A 13,730-nucleotide genomic window follows, 5' to 3' on the forward strand; every position below is an offset into this window, starting at 1 on the left:
TCATTGGAAGTCATACTATGTATGTAAAGGACTAGTAGGGCAAGAATTAAATAAATAATTAAAAATAAAAAGATAAAATAAAAACAGAGAAAGAATAAAAGAAAGAGAGAGAGAGAGAGAGAGAGAGAGAGAGAGAGAGAGAGAGAGAAAGAAAGTCTGGTGCTCAGGGCTGCCTGGCCACACTATGTAATCCAGGCCACACAGTTGTCATGGCAGGCTTGATAGAGACCAGCTGTAACAAAGGCCTGAGTTTCAGTTTACTGGCAGGCAGCACCAGGTTCCCGGAAAAGTCATAAGCTGACACTACCCAGGGATGACTGGCATCTAGAGGGAAGTACCTGATGTTCCAACCATTAGATAAGAATAGATAAGATCACCAGATGTCCCTGAGTCCAGCACAAACTTATTCCTCTTTTGTGAAGATATGATACCCCTAGACAAATGTCAGCCAATTAAGATTGCAGGAAGAAGCTTCTCTGACGATGAGTGAGCACTGATCACTGATCTATTAGTATAGCAGAGCGCATTCAGGCAGGTGTGATCCTGGAGAAGAAGCTGAGAACTGCATCCAGATCCACAGGCAGAAGCACTTCTGGACTTAACATGGGCATTTGAAACTTCAAATCTCTCCCCAGAGCCACACTTCCTCTAATAAGGGCACTCTTCCTGATGCTTCCAAATAATGCGACTCTCTGGTGACTAAGAATTCCATTCTATAATCCTATGGGGGCCAATCGAATTCAAACCACCACATGGATACTGGAGGGTTATTCCTACTGGATTTTGAGACCACTGTATTAGCATATCTTGCATGTAGGACACCATTTTAGAACAAAGGGTTTATAGCTGGATTGGTATTTTCCTTTTTCCTTTGACAGTGTGCAGAGTACCTCCCAGTACCCATACTACAGTTCTATAGGGGAGAAGGCTAGAGATTCACACCAGCTCCATGTCTCTCTCCATCTTCAATGGGTTGTGTATATTGTATTCAGAAATGGGGCCTTGCTGTTAGTTTGTGAAATGCACCTTTTAGACTTGAAAAAGCCCAGGTTGTTTGGGGGTTTCTATTAAACCATTTTAGCCAACAATTCAACTAGAAGTAACATATTTCTGTACTGTGTGTGACAAGAGATCACCACCAGATTTGTGTGCCCTGTTATATGCCAACTTCATTTAGATCACCTTCATATAATGTAGATATTTTAGGAAGCTTTGTCTGTATTAGGTTTCCATTGGTGTGGGGATTCCTTCTGTTTATGTGTTGCTTTTATTGGTTAATGAATAAAGAAACTGTTTTGAACCTACAACAGGGCAGAACTGAGCTAGGTGGGAAAAACTAAGCTGAATGCTGAGAGAGAGAAGCCATGGAGCTACTGGAGTTACACTCTGGGAACTTCACCCGGTTATCCATAGCCACATGATGATATACAGATTAGTAGAAATGGGTTAAATTAATATCTAAGAGTTAGCCAATAAGAAACTAGAGCTAAGGTGCCAAGCAGTGGCTTAATTAATACAGTTTCCATGTGATTATTTTGGTTCTAAGCTAGCCAGGCAGTCGGGAAGAACTAGTGGCCTCTTCCAACAAATTGGCACCTTAGTGGCCAACAAAAATCCTCATGAAACCTGAGGTAGCTTAATTCTAGACACAAAAATACAGAGTTTAACACAGCTTCTTGCTGTTTACTGGCAGCATGTCACAGCACTTTTAAGAGAGATTTTCCTAACTCAGATATAGCAGAAAAAAAATAGCTGCTCTGTTTTAAAATGCTGGCTTTCTGGGCTGTGCTGCCGGATCAAACACTGACTCTTTTGGGAGGTCTGGCTATGGACCACTTGAATGGAGTTTGTGGGCCCAGGTCCTTGAAGGCCCCCTTGGGAACACTAGGCATGCACAGGCAGGAGAGCACGGTGGATTCTTGCTACCATTCACAGAGATATTTCCACCCTGCACAGTGCTCTGCATGTCAGATCCAGCTATTACTCAGAGAAAAAGCCTTTATGTGCTGTATGTTCATTCTCAGTGTGAAAGTGCTGAGCACAGCTCCTACCTGGAGGACCCAGAGCTGTCAATGATGGTACATCCACCATTTTAAAAATGGAGAGAGGTGGATCCAGCATCCAGAGCAGCTGCAAGCAAGCTGCTTAACGTTTTAAAAGCTCTTCAAAGCATTAAAGAATTACAGATAAAACAATAAGGACAGATTCAGATATAAAAGACCTCTAAATGGGTCACATTGTTGAATTAATGTATGTTAGGCTTGGGAGAGAGAAGAAAGAGAGTGCAGAGAGTTATAAAAAGAATTAAATTTTTTAATAGTCTTTACAGAGACAGAGTACAGACAGTTATAGGTTAAAAGAAATAAAGAAAAATAAGCCATGTAAAGATGGACTATACATAGAAAGTCTGGAGTATGTATATTATTGTATTTTCTTTGAATTTTTTGACTGTGAAGGAGCTAAGTACAGAGAGATATTTCATTATACAGGTTGCAAAACTAAACCAATGTAAAGGTATATTGACTTTAAAATTTGAGTGTATGGATATGTTGCTTTGGAAAAGAGGTTCTTCTTTTATTTCCACAGAAGATGAGAACCTGTGGATTGCTTCTAGACTGATATGGTTTGATGGACCAAGACCTCCTGAAAGGTCATCTTGAACACCCTTCAAAAAATTACTTAACCCAATAAACAGCAGGAAGAAATTTAGACAGAACTACACCCATATTACCAAATATTGTATATAAATGTTTGTTTACATTTAAAGGAGTGTATGCTATAGAGATGAATAATTTGCTTTAGTATGGATCCTGGTTTTTTAATAAATATTTAAGGTCAATTTTGTTATACCATATATATGTATTTCTGATCTTGATTACAATATTGTATTTGTACAGATCATTTAAAAATGTAATGTATAATTAAGAAAAACAGGTTAATAGATAATCATCTATAATAGTCAAGCTTGTAGTCATGTTAATTAGATTTTATAGATTACGGAGATTTTTTTTTCGGTTAGATAGGTATTCTTCAAATCTTTCAGAGACCTTCAGAATATGGCATTTATAATGTTGAAGAACTTAAAACTTTTTATGACAGTGAGACACATCTGCTCCTGGCAGCCCCAATTACTTCAAGAGGATGATGGGCATCGAAGAGGCTCTTATGGAATTTGCTAGCCATTTGGTGAAGAAACTGCTCTTGCCTGTACTGCTCAACTGGATATGCAGACACCACAAGAAAATGACTTCTGAACTTGCCTACAGGTTAAATGGTTCCTCAATGTTCCTGCTTCATAAAAGACTCTACTAGACATTATGCAAGATAGTAAATAAAGTGACTGACAAACTGCCAATATTTCTGGAACTGTCTTTGAAATTTCCTACTTCCTGAAAAGGTCTGCTGATACTATGGGCCTGTAGGCTGAAGATTGATGCCCCAACGGTACAGAAGAACTTAGGGTGACTGTCCAGGCGATGAGATGTCTCTGTCAATTCTAGAGTTTTGGAAGCTTCTTAAAATGTACTTCCTGTTTACTTAGGTAATATCACATCCTTCTTGAGTCTTTGATGGAGTTGAAGAATTTATAGTTATAGTTCCTTAGTTATGATAACATATAAAATAGATATAAATATTGTAACTGTTATTCTTGCTAGATAAGGGTTTTGTGATATGTAATTTTACTACGTTAAAGTTAAAGCCTTCCTTTTTGTTTAAACAGAAAAGGGTAAATGGTGTGCATGTGTCCTACTGTGTATGTGTTGCCTTTATTGGTTAATGCTAAAGGGAAGAAGGGCAGAGTCAGAGAGAAGTCATGGAGCCACCAGAGACATATGTTAGGAACTTTACCTGGGAAGCCACAGTCACATGGTGATATACAGATTAATAGAAAAGGATTAACTTAATATGTAAGAGTGTGGCAATAGGGGGAGGGAAATGGGAGGCTGGGAGGAGGCAGAAACTTGTTTTTCCTTTTCTCAATAAAAGAAAAAAGAAAAAAAGAGTGAGCCAAGAAGAAGCTAGAGTAAGTGGGTGATGCAATGATTTAATTAATACAGCTTTTGTGTGATTATTTTGGGTCTAATTTAGCTGGGTGGCCAGGAAGAACTAGTGGCCTCTTCCAACATTCCATACTAACACTTAAATGCTCCTTAATTTCAGCTGTCTCTCCTCATATTCTTTCCCTTGAAACCTCTTCCTCCCCTCCCAACTTGATATTCCCATTCCAATCTCCCCTTCCTCGTCAATTCATAACTGTATTCAATTTTGTCTTCTTAGGAAAATCCATCTTTTCATCCTAGTCCTTTCTCTATACCTAACCTTTGTGGTTCTATAGATTCCTTGGTTATCAAGGGTTTAACAGCTAATATTTATATATAAGTGAATACATACCATATTTGTCTTTCTGGGTCTATATTACCTCACTCAGGAAGATTATATTTTAATTTCATTATTTTCTTATAAATTTTATGGTTTCATTTTTGTTAACAGATGAATAATATTCCATTGTGATAATGTACCATATTTTCTTTATCCATTCCTCTGTTGAGGAGCATCTAAGTTGTTTCCAATGACCTGAATACCTGAGGTAATGGTTATGACAGAGGAAAAGCTTGCATTCACCTAGTGTAGTAGTTCTAAACTTGTGGGTCCTGACACTTGGGAGGTCAAAAGACCCTTTCACAGGGTTCACATACCAGTGATTTATATCATAATTCACAAGGGTAACAAAATTACATTTATGAAGTAACAACACAAGTAATTTTATATTTGGGGTCACCACAACGTGAGGAACTTTACAAAGGGTCACAGCATTAGGAAGGTTAAGAACCACTGATCTAGAAGTAGAGTTCATTCTTTCCTACGAGACACTACAATCTAAAGAAATAATTATAAAATTATGTAAGACTTGGAGTAAAACTATGGAATAGATATCTGTAAGTTGCACCCTGAAAAATCTAGTGATCCAGTTCTAATGCTGTTAAGTAGAAGAGATCAATTTCTGGACTGGTTTTCTAGACCCTACCCTCACGTAAAGCCTTGAGATTGTGATGCTGATTTAGGAGATAATAGGAAACTCAAATTCCCTTATGGCAATTCCAGTCCTCAGAACTGGGAACATTTCTGGAACTGCCGATATATCCTCTAGTTCCCTGAGCTATCTGTCTCATTTCTATCTCATATCCTCAACATTCACGCCTTCTGAGGAGGCAACCACAACTGTCACTTAGGGATTTGGGACAATTACTGAATCTGGCATTTCACTGTTGAGTGGGGTAGTTGATGGGATCCATAGGTTACCCATTTAGTGGCCCTTATTGAAGGACCAAAAATACATTGGCTGTTCCATCTGTATAAAAACCAGTTGTAAGAGGGAAAGGACATTTACTACCCTGTAAGCAGATGCAGACGTGACATAGACATCATGGTAACAATCATTAGAAGAGAAACTATAGGCATGGAAGAAACAGAATATATTTCTGATGTTCAAATCAAAATCTATTAGAATTCTTTGATCTCATAAAATCGTCTGTCCAATGGAATCTTCTACATCTATTTTTTGAACATTAAGTTTGGACTTGAGAGTAATAAAATCAGTACATGCCTTGTAAAACATTGATAGTTATTGAAGAAGTTACAATCTTAGTTTGTGTGACCCTTTGGGCAACTTCTGCAAAAAAAAAAAAAGCTTAGGAGAAGTTCCAACATGCCAGGGCAGGTCATTTCCTCATCTCTTCACAGAAATAAAAGATATGAAAAAAATATTGTGGGGAATCAGGGAGTATCCTAGTTGGGTTAACACACATGACCATGGAAATTCCCTCTTGTGGTTTATAGACTCAATAAAATACATAAAGGACAGAGTAAAATGTAAGCTCAAAGTCAAATAACTATAGTTCAAAACAGTATAATCATATTGTTATGGCAAGGTATAAATCTGGCAGCTGCCCAGAGGAGGAGAGTGTAGAAGAGAAGGGAATAAAATAAAATAAAATACAAAGTTTGAGGTAAGATTACCTCAGTTAAAGGACAGTCAGCACTGACAGTGAAGAGGGGACCTTTACAGGATAAGGAAGCCCACAGAAATAGGGCGCTAAAAGCATATGTAGGCTTGGGTCAGTATCCCAAAGAAAACAGCAGAAGAGGACAAAAAGTTGTTCCATCCTTCTGAATCACAACTAAAGTAAACATTGCTCAGCCATGTTCCTTGTTCCTCTGTTCATTGATTGGAAGTAACCTAGATATCTGTCAACAGATGAATGGGAAAAGATGTGGAAAACTGATACAATGAAACATTACTCAGCTGTTAAAGGATGAAATTATGATTTTTTTTTGGTAAAAGGATGGAACTAAAAAAATAATCAACACGAGGAAACAGAAAAACAAACATTGCTTATTTGGTTGTTAGGTCTTCATTTAGAAGGCTACAATCTCCTTCTTACTTAGCTTCTTTAGGTTCACCTATTGTAGACTCCGTGGCCCTTATTTATGGCTAGAAACCAATTATGAGCGAGTACATCCCATGTTCATCTTTTTGGGTCTGTGACACCTCACTCAGGATAGTGTTTTCTATTTCCATCCATTTGCATGCAAAATTCGAGAAGTCATTGTTTTTTACCACAGCGTAGTACTCTAGCGTGTATATATTCCATACTTTCTTCATCCATTGTTCCATTGAAGGGCATCTAGGTTGTTTCCAGGTTCTGGCTATTACAAATAATACTGCTATGAACATAGTTGAACAAATTCTTTTGTCATATGATAGAGCATCCCTTGGGTATATTCCCAGGAGTGGTATTGCTGGGTCCAGGGGTAAGTAGATCCCGAATTTCCTGAGAAACCGAAACACTGACTTCCATAGTGGTTGCACAAGATTGCATTCCCACTAGCAATGGATGAGGGTACCCGTTCCTCCACAGCCTCTCCAGCAAAGGTTATCCTTGGTGTTTTTGACTTTAGCCATTCTGACAGGTGTAAGATGATATCTCAAAGTTGTTTTGATTTGCATTTCCCTGATTGCTAAGGAAGTTGAGCATGACTTTAAGTGTCTTTTGGCCATTTGAACTTCCTCTGCTGAGAATTCTCTGTTCAGTTCAGTGCCCATTTTTTAATTGGGTTAATTAGCATTTTAAAGTCTAGTTTCTTGAGTTCTTTACATATTTTGGAGATCAGACCTTTGTCTGTTGTGGGGTTGGTGAAGATCTTCTCCCAGTCAGTAGGTTGCCTTTGTGTCCTAGTGACTATGTCCTTTGCTTTACAGAAGCTTCTCAGTTTAAGTAGGTCCCATTTATTCAATGTTGCCCTTAATGTCTGTGCTTCTGGGGTTATACATAGGAAGCAATCTCCTGTGCCCATCTCCTGTAGGGTACTTCCCACTTTCTCTTCTATCAGGTTCAGTGTGTTCGGGCTGATATTGAGGTCCTTAATCCATTTGGACTTGAGTTTTGTTCACGGTGATAGATAAGGGTCTATTTTCATTCTTCTACAGGATGACATCCAGTTGTGCGAGCACCATTTGTTGAAGATGCTTTCTTTCTTCCATTGTATACTTTTAGCTCCTTTATCAAAAATGAGGTGTTCATAGGTTTGTGGGATAAAATCCGGGTCTTCTATACGATTCCATTGGTCGACTTCTCTGTTTTTATGCCAGTACCACACTGTTTTCATTACTGTAGCTCTGTAATAGAGTTTGAAGTCAGGAATGGTAATGCCTCCAGAAGATCCTTTATTGTATAGGATTGTTTTGGCTATCCTGGGTTTTTTGTTTTTCCATATAAAGTTGATTATTATCCTCTCCAGATCTGTGAGGAATTTTGATGGGATCTTGATGGGGATTGCATTGAGGTTCCCAGTTAGTTCCTTGGGCAGCTGAGGATTGGGAACCTGAAATGACCCGATCCTAGAGCAATACTGACGAATATCTTGCATATCATCATAGAACCTTCATCTGGTGATGGATAGAGATAGAGACAGAGACCCACACATGAGCACTGGACTGAACTCCCAAGGTCCCAATGAGGAGCAGAAGGAGGGAGAACATGAGCAAAGAAGTCAGGACCACGAGGCGTGCACCCACCCACTGAGACAGTGGAGCTGATCTACCGGGAGCTCACCAAGGCCAGCTGGACTGTGACCGAAAAAACATGGGATTTTTTATTTTTCCATATAAAGTTGATTATTGTCCTCTCCAGATCTGTGAAGAATTTTGATGGGATCTTGATGGGGATTGCATTGAATATATAAATTGCCTTAGGTAGAATTGCCATTTTTACTATGTTGATCCTCCCAATCCAAGAGCAAGGTAGATCCATCCATTTTTTGGTATCCTCTTCAATTTCTTTCTTCAATGCCTTAAAGTTCTTGTCAAATAGATCTTTCACTTCCTTCGTTAGATTTACCCCAAGATATTTAATGCTGTTTGTGGATATCGTGAATGGTGAAGCTTCTCTGATTTCCCTCTCTGCTTCCCTATCCTTTGTGTATAAGAGGGCGACTGATTTTTTGGAGTTGATCTTGTATCCTGCCACATTACTAAAGGTGTTTATCAGCTGTAAAGGTTCTTTGGTGGAGTTTTGGGGGTCGCTTATGTACACTATCATATCATCTGCGAATTACGAAAGTTTAACTTCTTCCTTTCCAATTCGAATCCCCTTGATCCCATTATGTTGTCTTATTGCTATTGCTAGAACTTCAAGTACTATATTGAAGAGGTATGGGGAGAGTGGACATCCTTGTCGTGTTCCTGAGTTAAGCGGGATGGCTTTGAGTTTCTCTCCGTTTAATTTGATGTTAGCTGTCGGCTTGCTGTATATAGCTTTTATTATATTTAGGTATGACCCTTGTATCCCTAATCTCTCCAAGACTTTTAACAGAGGGGTCCCCAGTTAGTTCCTTGGGCAGTTGAGAATAGGGAACCTGAAATGACCCTATCCTTGAGCAATACTGACGAATATCTTGCATATCATCATAGAACCTTCATCTGGTGATGGATGGAGATAGAGACAGAGACCCACACTGGAGCACTGGACTGAGCTCCCAAAGTCCCAATGAGGAGCAGAAGGAGGGAGAACATGAGCAAAGAAGTCGGGACCACGAGGGATGCACCCACCCACTGAGACAGTGGTGCTGATCTATTGAGAGCTCACCAAGACCGGCTGGACTGGGACTGAAAAAGCATGGGATAAAACTGGACTCTCTGAACATGGCAAACAATGAGGGCTGATGAGACGCAAAGGACAATGGCACGGGGGTTTGATCCTATGTAATGTGATGGCTTTGTGGGAGCCCAGCCAGTTTGGATGTTCACCTTCCTAGATATGGACGGAGGTGGGAGGTCCTAGGTCTTACCACAGGGCAGAAAACCCTGACTGCTCTTTGGACTGGAGAGGGAGGGGGAAAGGAGTGGGGGGAGGGGGAGAAGGGTGGGATGAGGGGACGTAGGGGGGGAGGAGGGGGAGGGAAATGGGAGGCTGGGAGGAGGTGGAAACTTGTTTTTTTTTCTCCTTTTCTCAATAAAAAAAGAAAAGAAAAAAAAGAATATAAAAGTAATAAATCAGACAGAGGTATGAGCTTGCAAAGTAAAAAAAATAAAATAAAATAAAAAAAGCATGGGATAAAACCGGACTCTCTGAACATGGCGAACAATGAGGGCTGATGAGACGCCAAGGACAATGGCACGGGGTTTTGATCCTACTTAATGTGCTGGCTTTGTGGAAGCCTAGCCAGTTTGGATGTTCACCTTCCTAGATATGGACGGAGGGCGGAGGACCTAGGACTTACCACAGGGCAGGGAACCCGGACTGCTCTGTGGACTGGAGAGGGAGGGGGAGAGGAGTGGGGGGAGGGGGAGAAGGGTGGGAGGAGGGGAAGAAGGGTGGGAGGAGGGGGAGAAGGGTGGGAGGAGGGGGAGGGAAATGGGAGGCTGGGAGGAGGTGGAAACTTGTTTTTTTGTTTATGTTTTTTTTCTTCTTTTCTTAATAAAAAAAAAAGAAGAAACAAAAAAAAAGAAGGCTACAATCTGTGGAACCAGAGGTTAGCCACAGGGTAGTGGACCAGGGAGGAGGGATGAATTTCCCTAGGAAGGGACTTAGAGTAGACAAACATGGATGGTTGAGAGGGCTGGGGTAAAAACAGTTTGGGTTGTTTTTATCCTTGGGTTGAATGAGAAATATGGGAGATTAATGTACTTTGACACTCATTTCAATATGGAAGCTTTTTATTTACTTTTTATGACAACAAATAAAACACAGATCTTATATGGAAATTCAAATAAGATTTTTTTAATGAGAACACATACTCCGAATAATGAATTAAGAAAACAGAAAACAAGACAAAAAAGAGTCAGTCAACTTGACCATTTTTTGTCACAGGCCACATTTGGTGTAACTTTGGGCTCTTTCAAAATTTATGTAGACACAATGGCAAATGTTTTCTGTCTTTGCTGGATTTTCAAGGTGGTGTAATATCAAAATTTACTTTTAAATTTTAGAATGGGGTGTCTTGAGCATGGCTGAATTTGAAGGAAGGCAAATTTTGCCACTTATTAGAAAGAAAATTGCAGCTACAATTGCCAAAACCATGGCACTACCAACCTTCTGAGTGTCTGGGTCAGAAGGCATATTAAATGATGGTGGAAAGGCAACCCCCCATTTATACATGATGGATATGTAATTGATCAAAACAGCCAGGAAAAGTAAGCTGCTAGCAATGATCTTCAGAATTCCTGAAAGTCTGAATAGTTTGCAAGTGACATTCCTCCACACTCTTTCCACACACAGAATCCAAAGAGCAATAATGGTAGTGATTTTCCCAAACAGCCCAAAAAAGCCAGCCACCAGCAGCAGATGCTGGTTTATTTGAATATACAGTGGAATGAAGGAGTCACTGTAGTTGTATTGGTGACATATTTTCATTTTGCTGGAGTTGTTGCCTTTGTGGAAAACACAGGCTTTCCACATGCCCACAAAAGCCCTTATAGGCTTGGAAATCATAGGGTCTTCATAGTACCACACTCGCCACTGAGGAAGGCTCAAAGACATGCAGCAAAGTAGACAGGCCACTGTGGTCAAAACAAAACCTCCCATTTGGCGATTGTGTGTATTCAACATGATGCTGACAGTGAATACTTGAGATCTGCAAAGGTATACAGGACAATATGAAGATAGTTACTCAGGACAAGGACAGGATACTCAGGTTTAAAGTACTAAGGGGAAAGTATTATATATGAGAGAGTGAGCCTTGCATGGAATCTGCTGACTTGGATGTGGCATGAGAAAAGCCTGGGAAGCCCCCTGTGTCAATCTGTTCAGGCAGGTAGATAATCTAATAAACACACCCTCTACACTGTATAATTCTGCATTTGCCACAAACTTCTGGAAATCCCATTGCCTCTCCTATCCAAGGGCTAGTATGAGATGCATGAGACCCTACATCTGATCTGTTGCATGACATCTTCAAGGGACACCCGTGATTAGCAAGTGTGAGAAGTTTTTCCTAGTGATGTGTGAAACATTGCCTCATTATTCATTGTTCTTGGATCTTTGGATTATCTCAAAGCTTTACCTGTTATGAACATCACCATATGAATGAGCATGGAATATGAAACTTTGAGTGCATACATTGTGTTGCCATTTCTCTTGTGTAGATACTGAGGCATCAACTTTGAGGAGAAATAGTGTGAAGGTCATGAAGTTTTCATTGTGGAATTTATAAAAGTATTTCCCAGAAGTTGCATGAATTTTACATACCCAGTAGCAAATCTAGAAGTTTTCAGTTTCTTTATGACATGCTTCTCACTTGCTGAGTACAATACACCAGCACACCAATGCTGAAAGAGATTAAGTAAATGGAAACCCATAAGGTAATAGAAAATTAACTTACTCTGGAATATGCAATATGAAACATATTATATATGTTATCTTACAGCAACCCATTTCATTCTAATATTTAAAATATGTCAAATTCTAAGAAAATTTGTGAACACAGCTGGTGCTAACCCCTAGGAAATTGTAAAATACAGAGAAATTATTTTTATAGATTTATGTTTAGTTGTAATTGTCTACTTGAAACAATATAAGAATGATCAGAAAAGGCAGTCTCACAGAGTCTAGATTTGGTTTGTCTTTAGGCATGCCTGTGAGGGATTATTTTGATAATGTTAACTGTAGAAGGAAGACCTACCCAGTGTGGGTAGCACCATTTCCTAGGAAGGGGATTATGAGCTGAATGTGAGTGTAGAAATGCATATAAATGCTAAAAGGAATGTATTCCTTCATTGCTCCCTCTTCTGGATGATGGCTATCTTGTGCTTAGCTGCTTCAGGATCTTGCCACCCTGACCTCTTCTGATTAATGTGTCTTGACCTGGAAAAGTGAGCCAAATAACCCTTTTCTCCAGTAAGTTTTTTTTATAATATTTTATGCCAGAAAGAGGAAAAGATTAAGACATGCAGCATAAGTTGTATCTATTCATTCATGGTTGCATTTTCTTCTGTCTTCAAATATGCCAGGTAGACATTAAATATGATAAATTTGAGTCCTTGGAATCAGATTGCTCTAACTTTGTTTTAAGCTTAGAAGTCTATCTCATTATTTCTGCCATTGATTTTTTTGGTTTAGTTTTTTTGTTTATAGTAGACAGGCTCTTACAATGGAAACCAAATATTTTCTAACTTCATATGTAGTCCACATTGGATTCAGACATGAAACAAGCCTTCCTCAGACTCTGAGTGCTGAAGTTATGTGCTTGACCACTATTCATAACTTGTGTAAGAATTTTTCTAATGATGATAACATTTGCAATGTGTGTGTTTGTGTGTCTGTCTCTCTCTCTCTCTCTCTCTCTCTCTCTCTCTCTGTGTGTGTGTGTGTGTGTGTGTGTGTGTTACAGGTAGATTCCCAGGACAACTGCATGCTAATGAAATGTTCTACCATGAATTTATACTCCTATAATTGGAAGAGCATTTTTCACAGGCTCCCTAACAATCAAATGGAGGGCACAGAGTGTTAGAAATGAGGAGAGTGGATGCCAAGTTGTGCCTGAGACCTGCTCTGAAATTAAGGCTCAAATTATCTGTCTAGTTTGGGTGCAGGCAAATGGCAAATGTAGTTGAAGGTGAATGGAGAGAGTGAGGTAGAGAAGTCATTCAAATCAATCTCTAGAAAATATTTGGGCGGTGCCTAGGAGTCTTTCTTAGTAATACTTTGGACAGTGACATAAGGCGAGGGATTTTTGAAGCTGGAATTTGTTATTATTACCAGAGCCTTTCTGTAAAGGGCCTTATTAATAACCATCATTCTTTTTGACCTGATAATCCTAAATTCAATTTTCTGTGTTGCTGAATATTAAATCTGGGTCATTATGGATACTAGAAAAACACTCTGCTACTGAACTATTATTATTAGACATGATTGTGAAAGATGAACAAGCATATCTTATTTCCAAGAGTATTTCAAGGATACATTTTTTTTGCTTAGGATTTTTTTCTTATGATCTGAGAAATGGCCTCATTGAATAGGCCTAAATGCTCTCATGATCATTCTGGAGTCCAAAATGCATGTCAAGTTGTGATCCTCTAGATTTTTCCTATACCTGAATACTAAGATATAAGAATAGAACTTAGAAGGAAATGAATAGTAATTCTTGAATTACTTCATGAGCTGAATCCAGGTTTCCTGTGCTCTACAGTGTTTGGTGATGTAATGGAATACAGATGCTTTTTTTTTTTAAAT

The 13,730-nt window shown here is 39.2% G+C and overlaps 1 protein-coding gene across 1 annotated transcript; it reads right to left on the bottom strand.

The window, feature by feature from the left end:
• Positions 1–10,478: 10,478 nt before the first annotated feature.
• LOC121441324 (claudin-34-like) lies at positions 10,479–11,108 on the bottom strand. The gene has a single exon (XM_041642455.1). It carries the CDS (start codon positions 11,106–11,108, stop codon positions 10,479–10,481), a length of 630 nt encoding a protein of 209 aa, XP_041498389.1.
• Positions 11,109–13,730: the final 2,622 nt, after the last annotated feature.

This window comes from Microtus oregoni, unplaced genomic scaffold (assembly GCF_018167655.1).
Source record: "Microtus oregoni isolate MIOR12 unplaced genomic scaffold, Mior012 000074F_ref0000038, whole genome shotgun sequence".
Lineage (NCBI taxonomy): Eukaryota > Metazoa > Chordata > Mammalia > Rodentia > Cricetidae > Microtus > Microtus oregoni.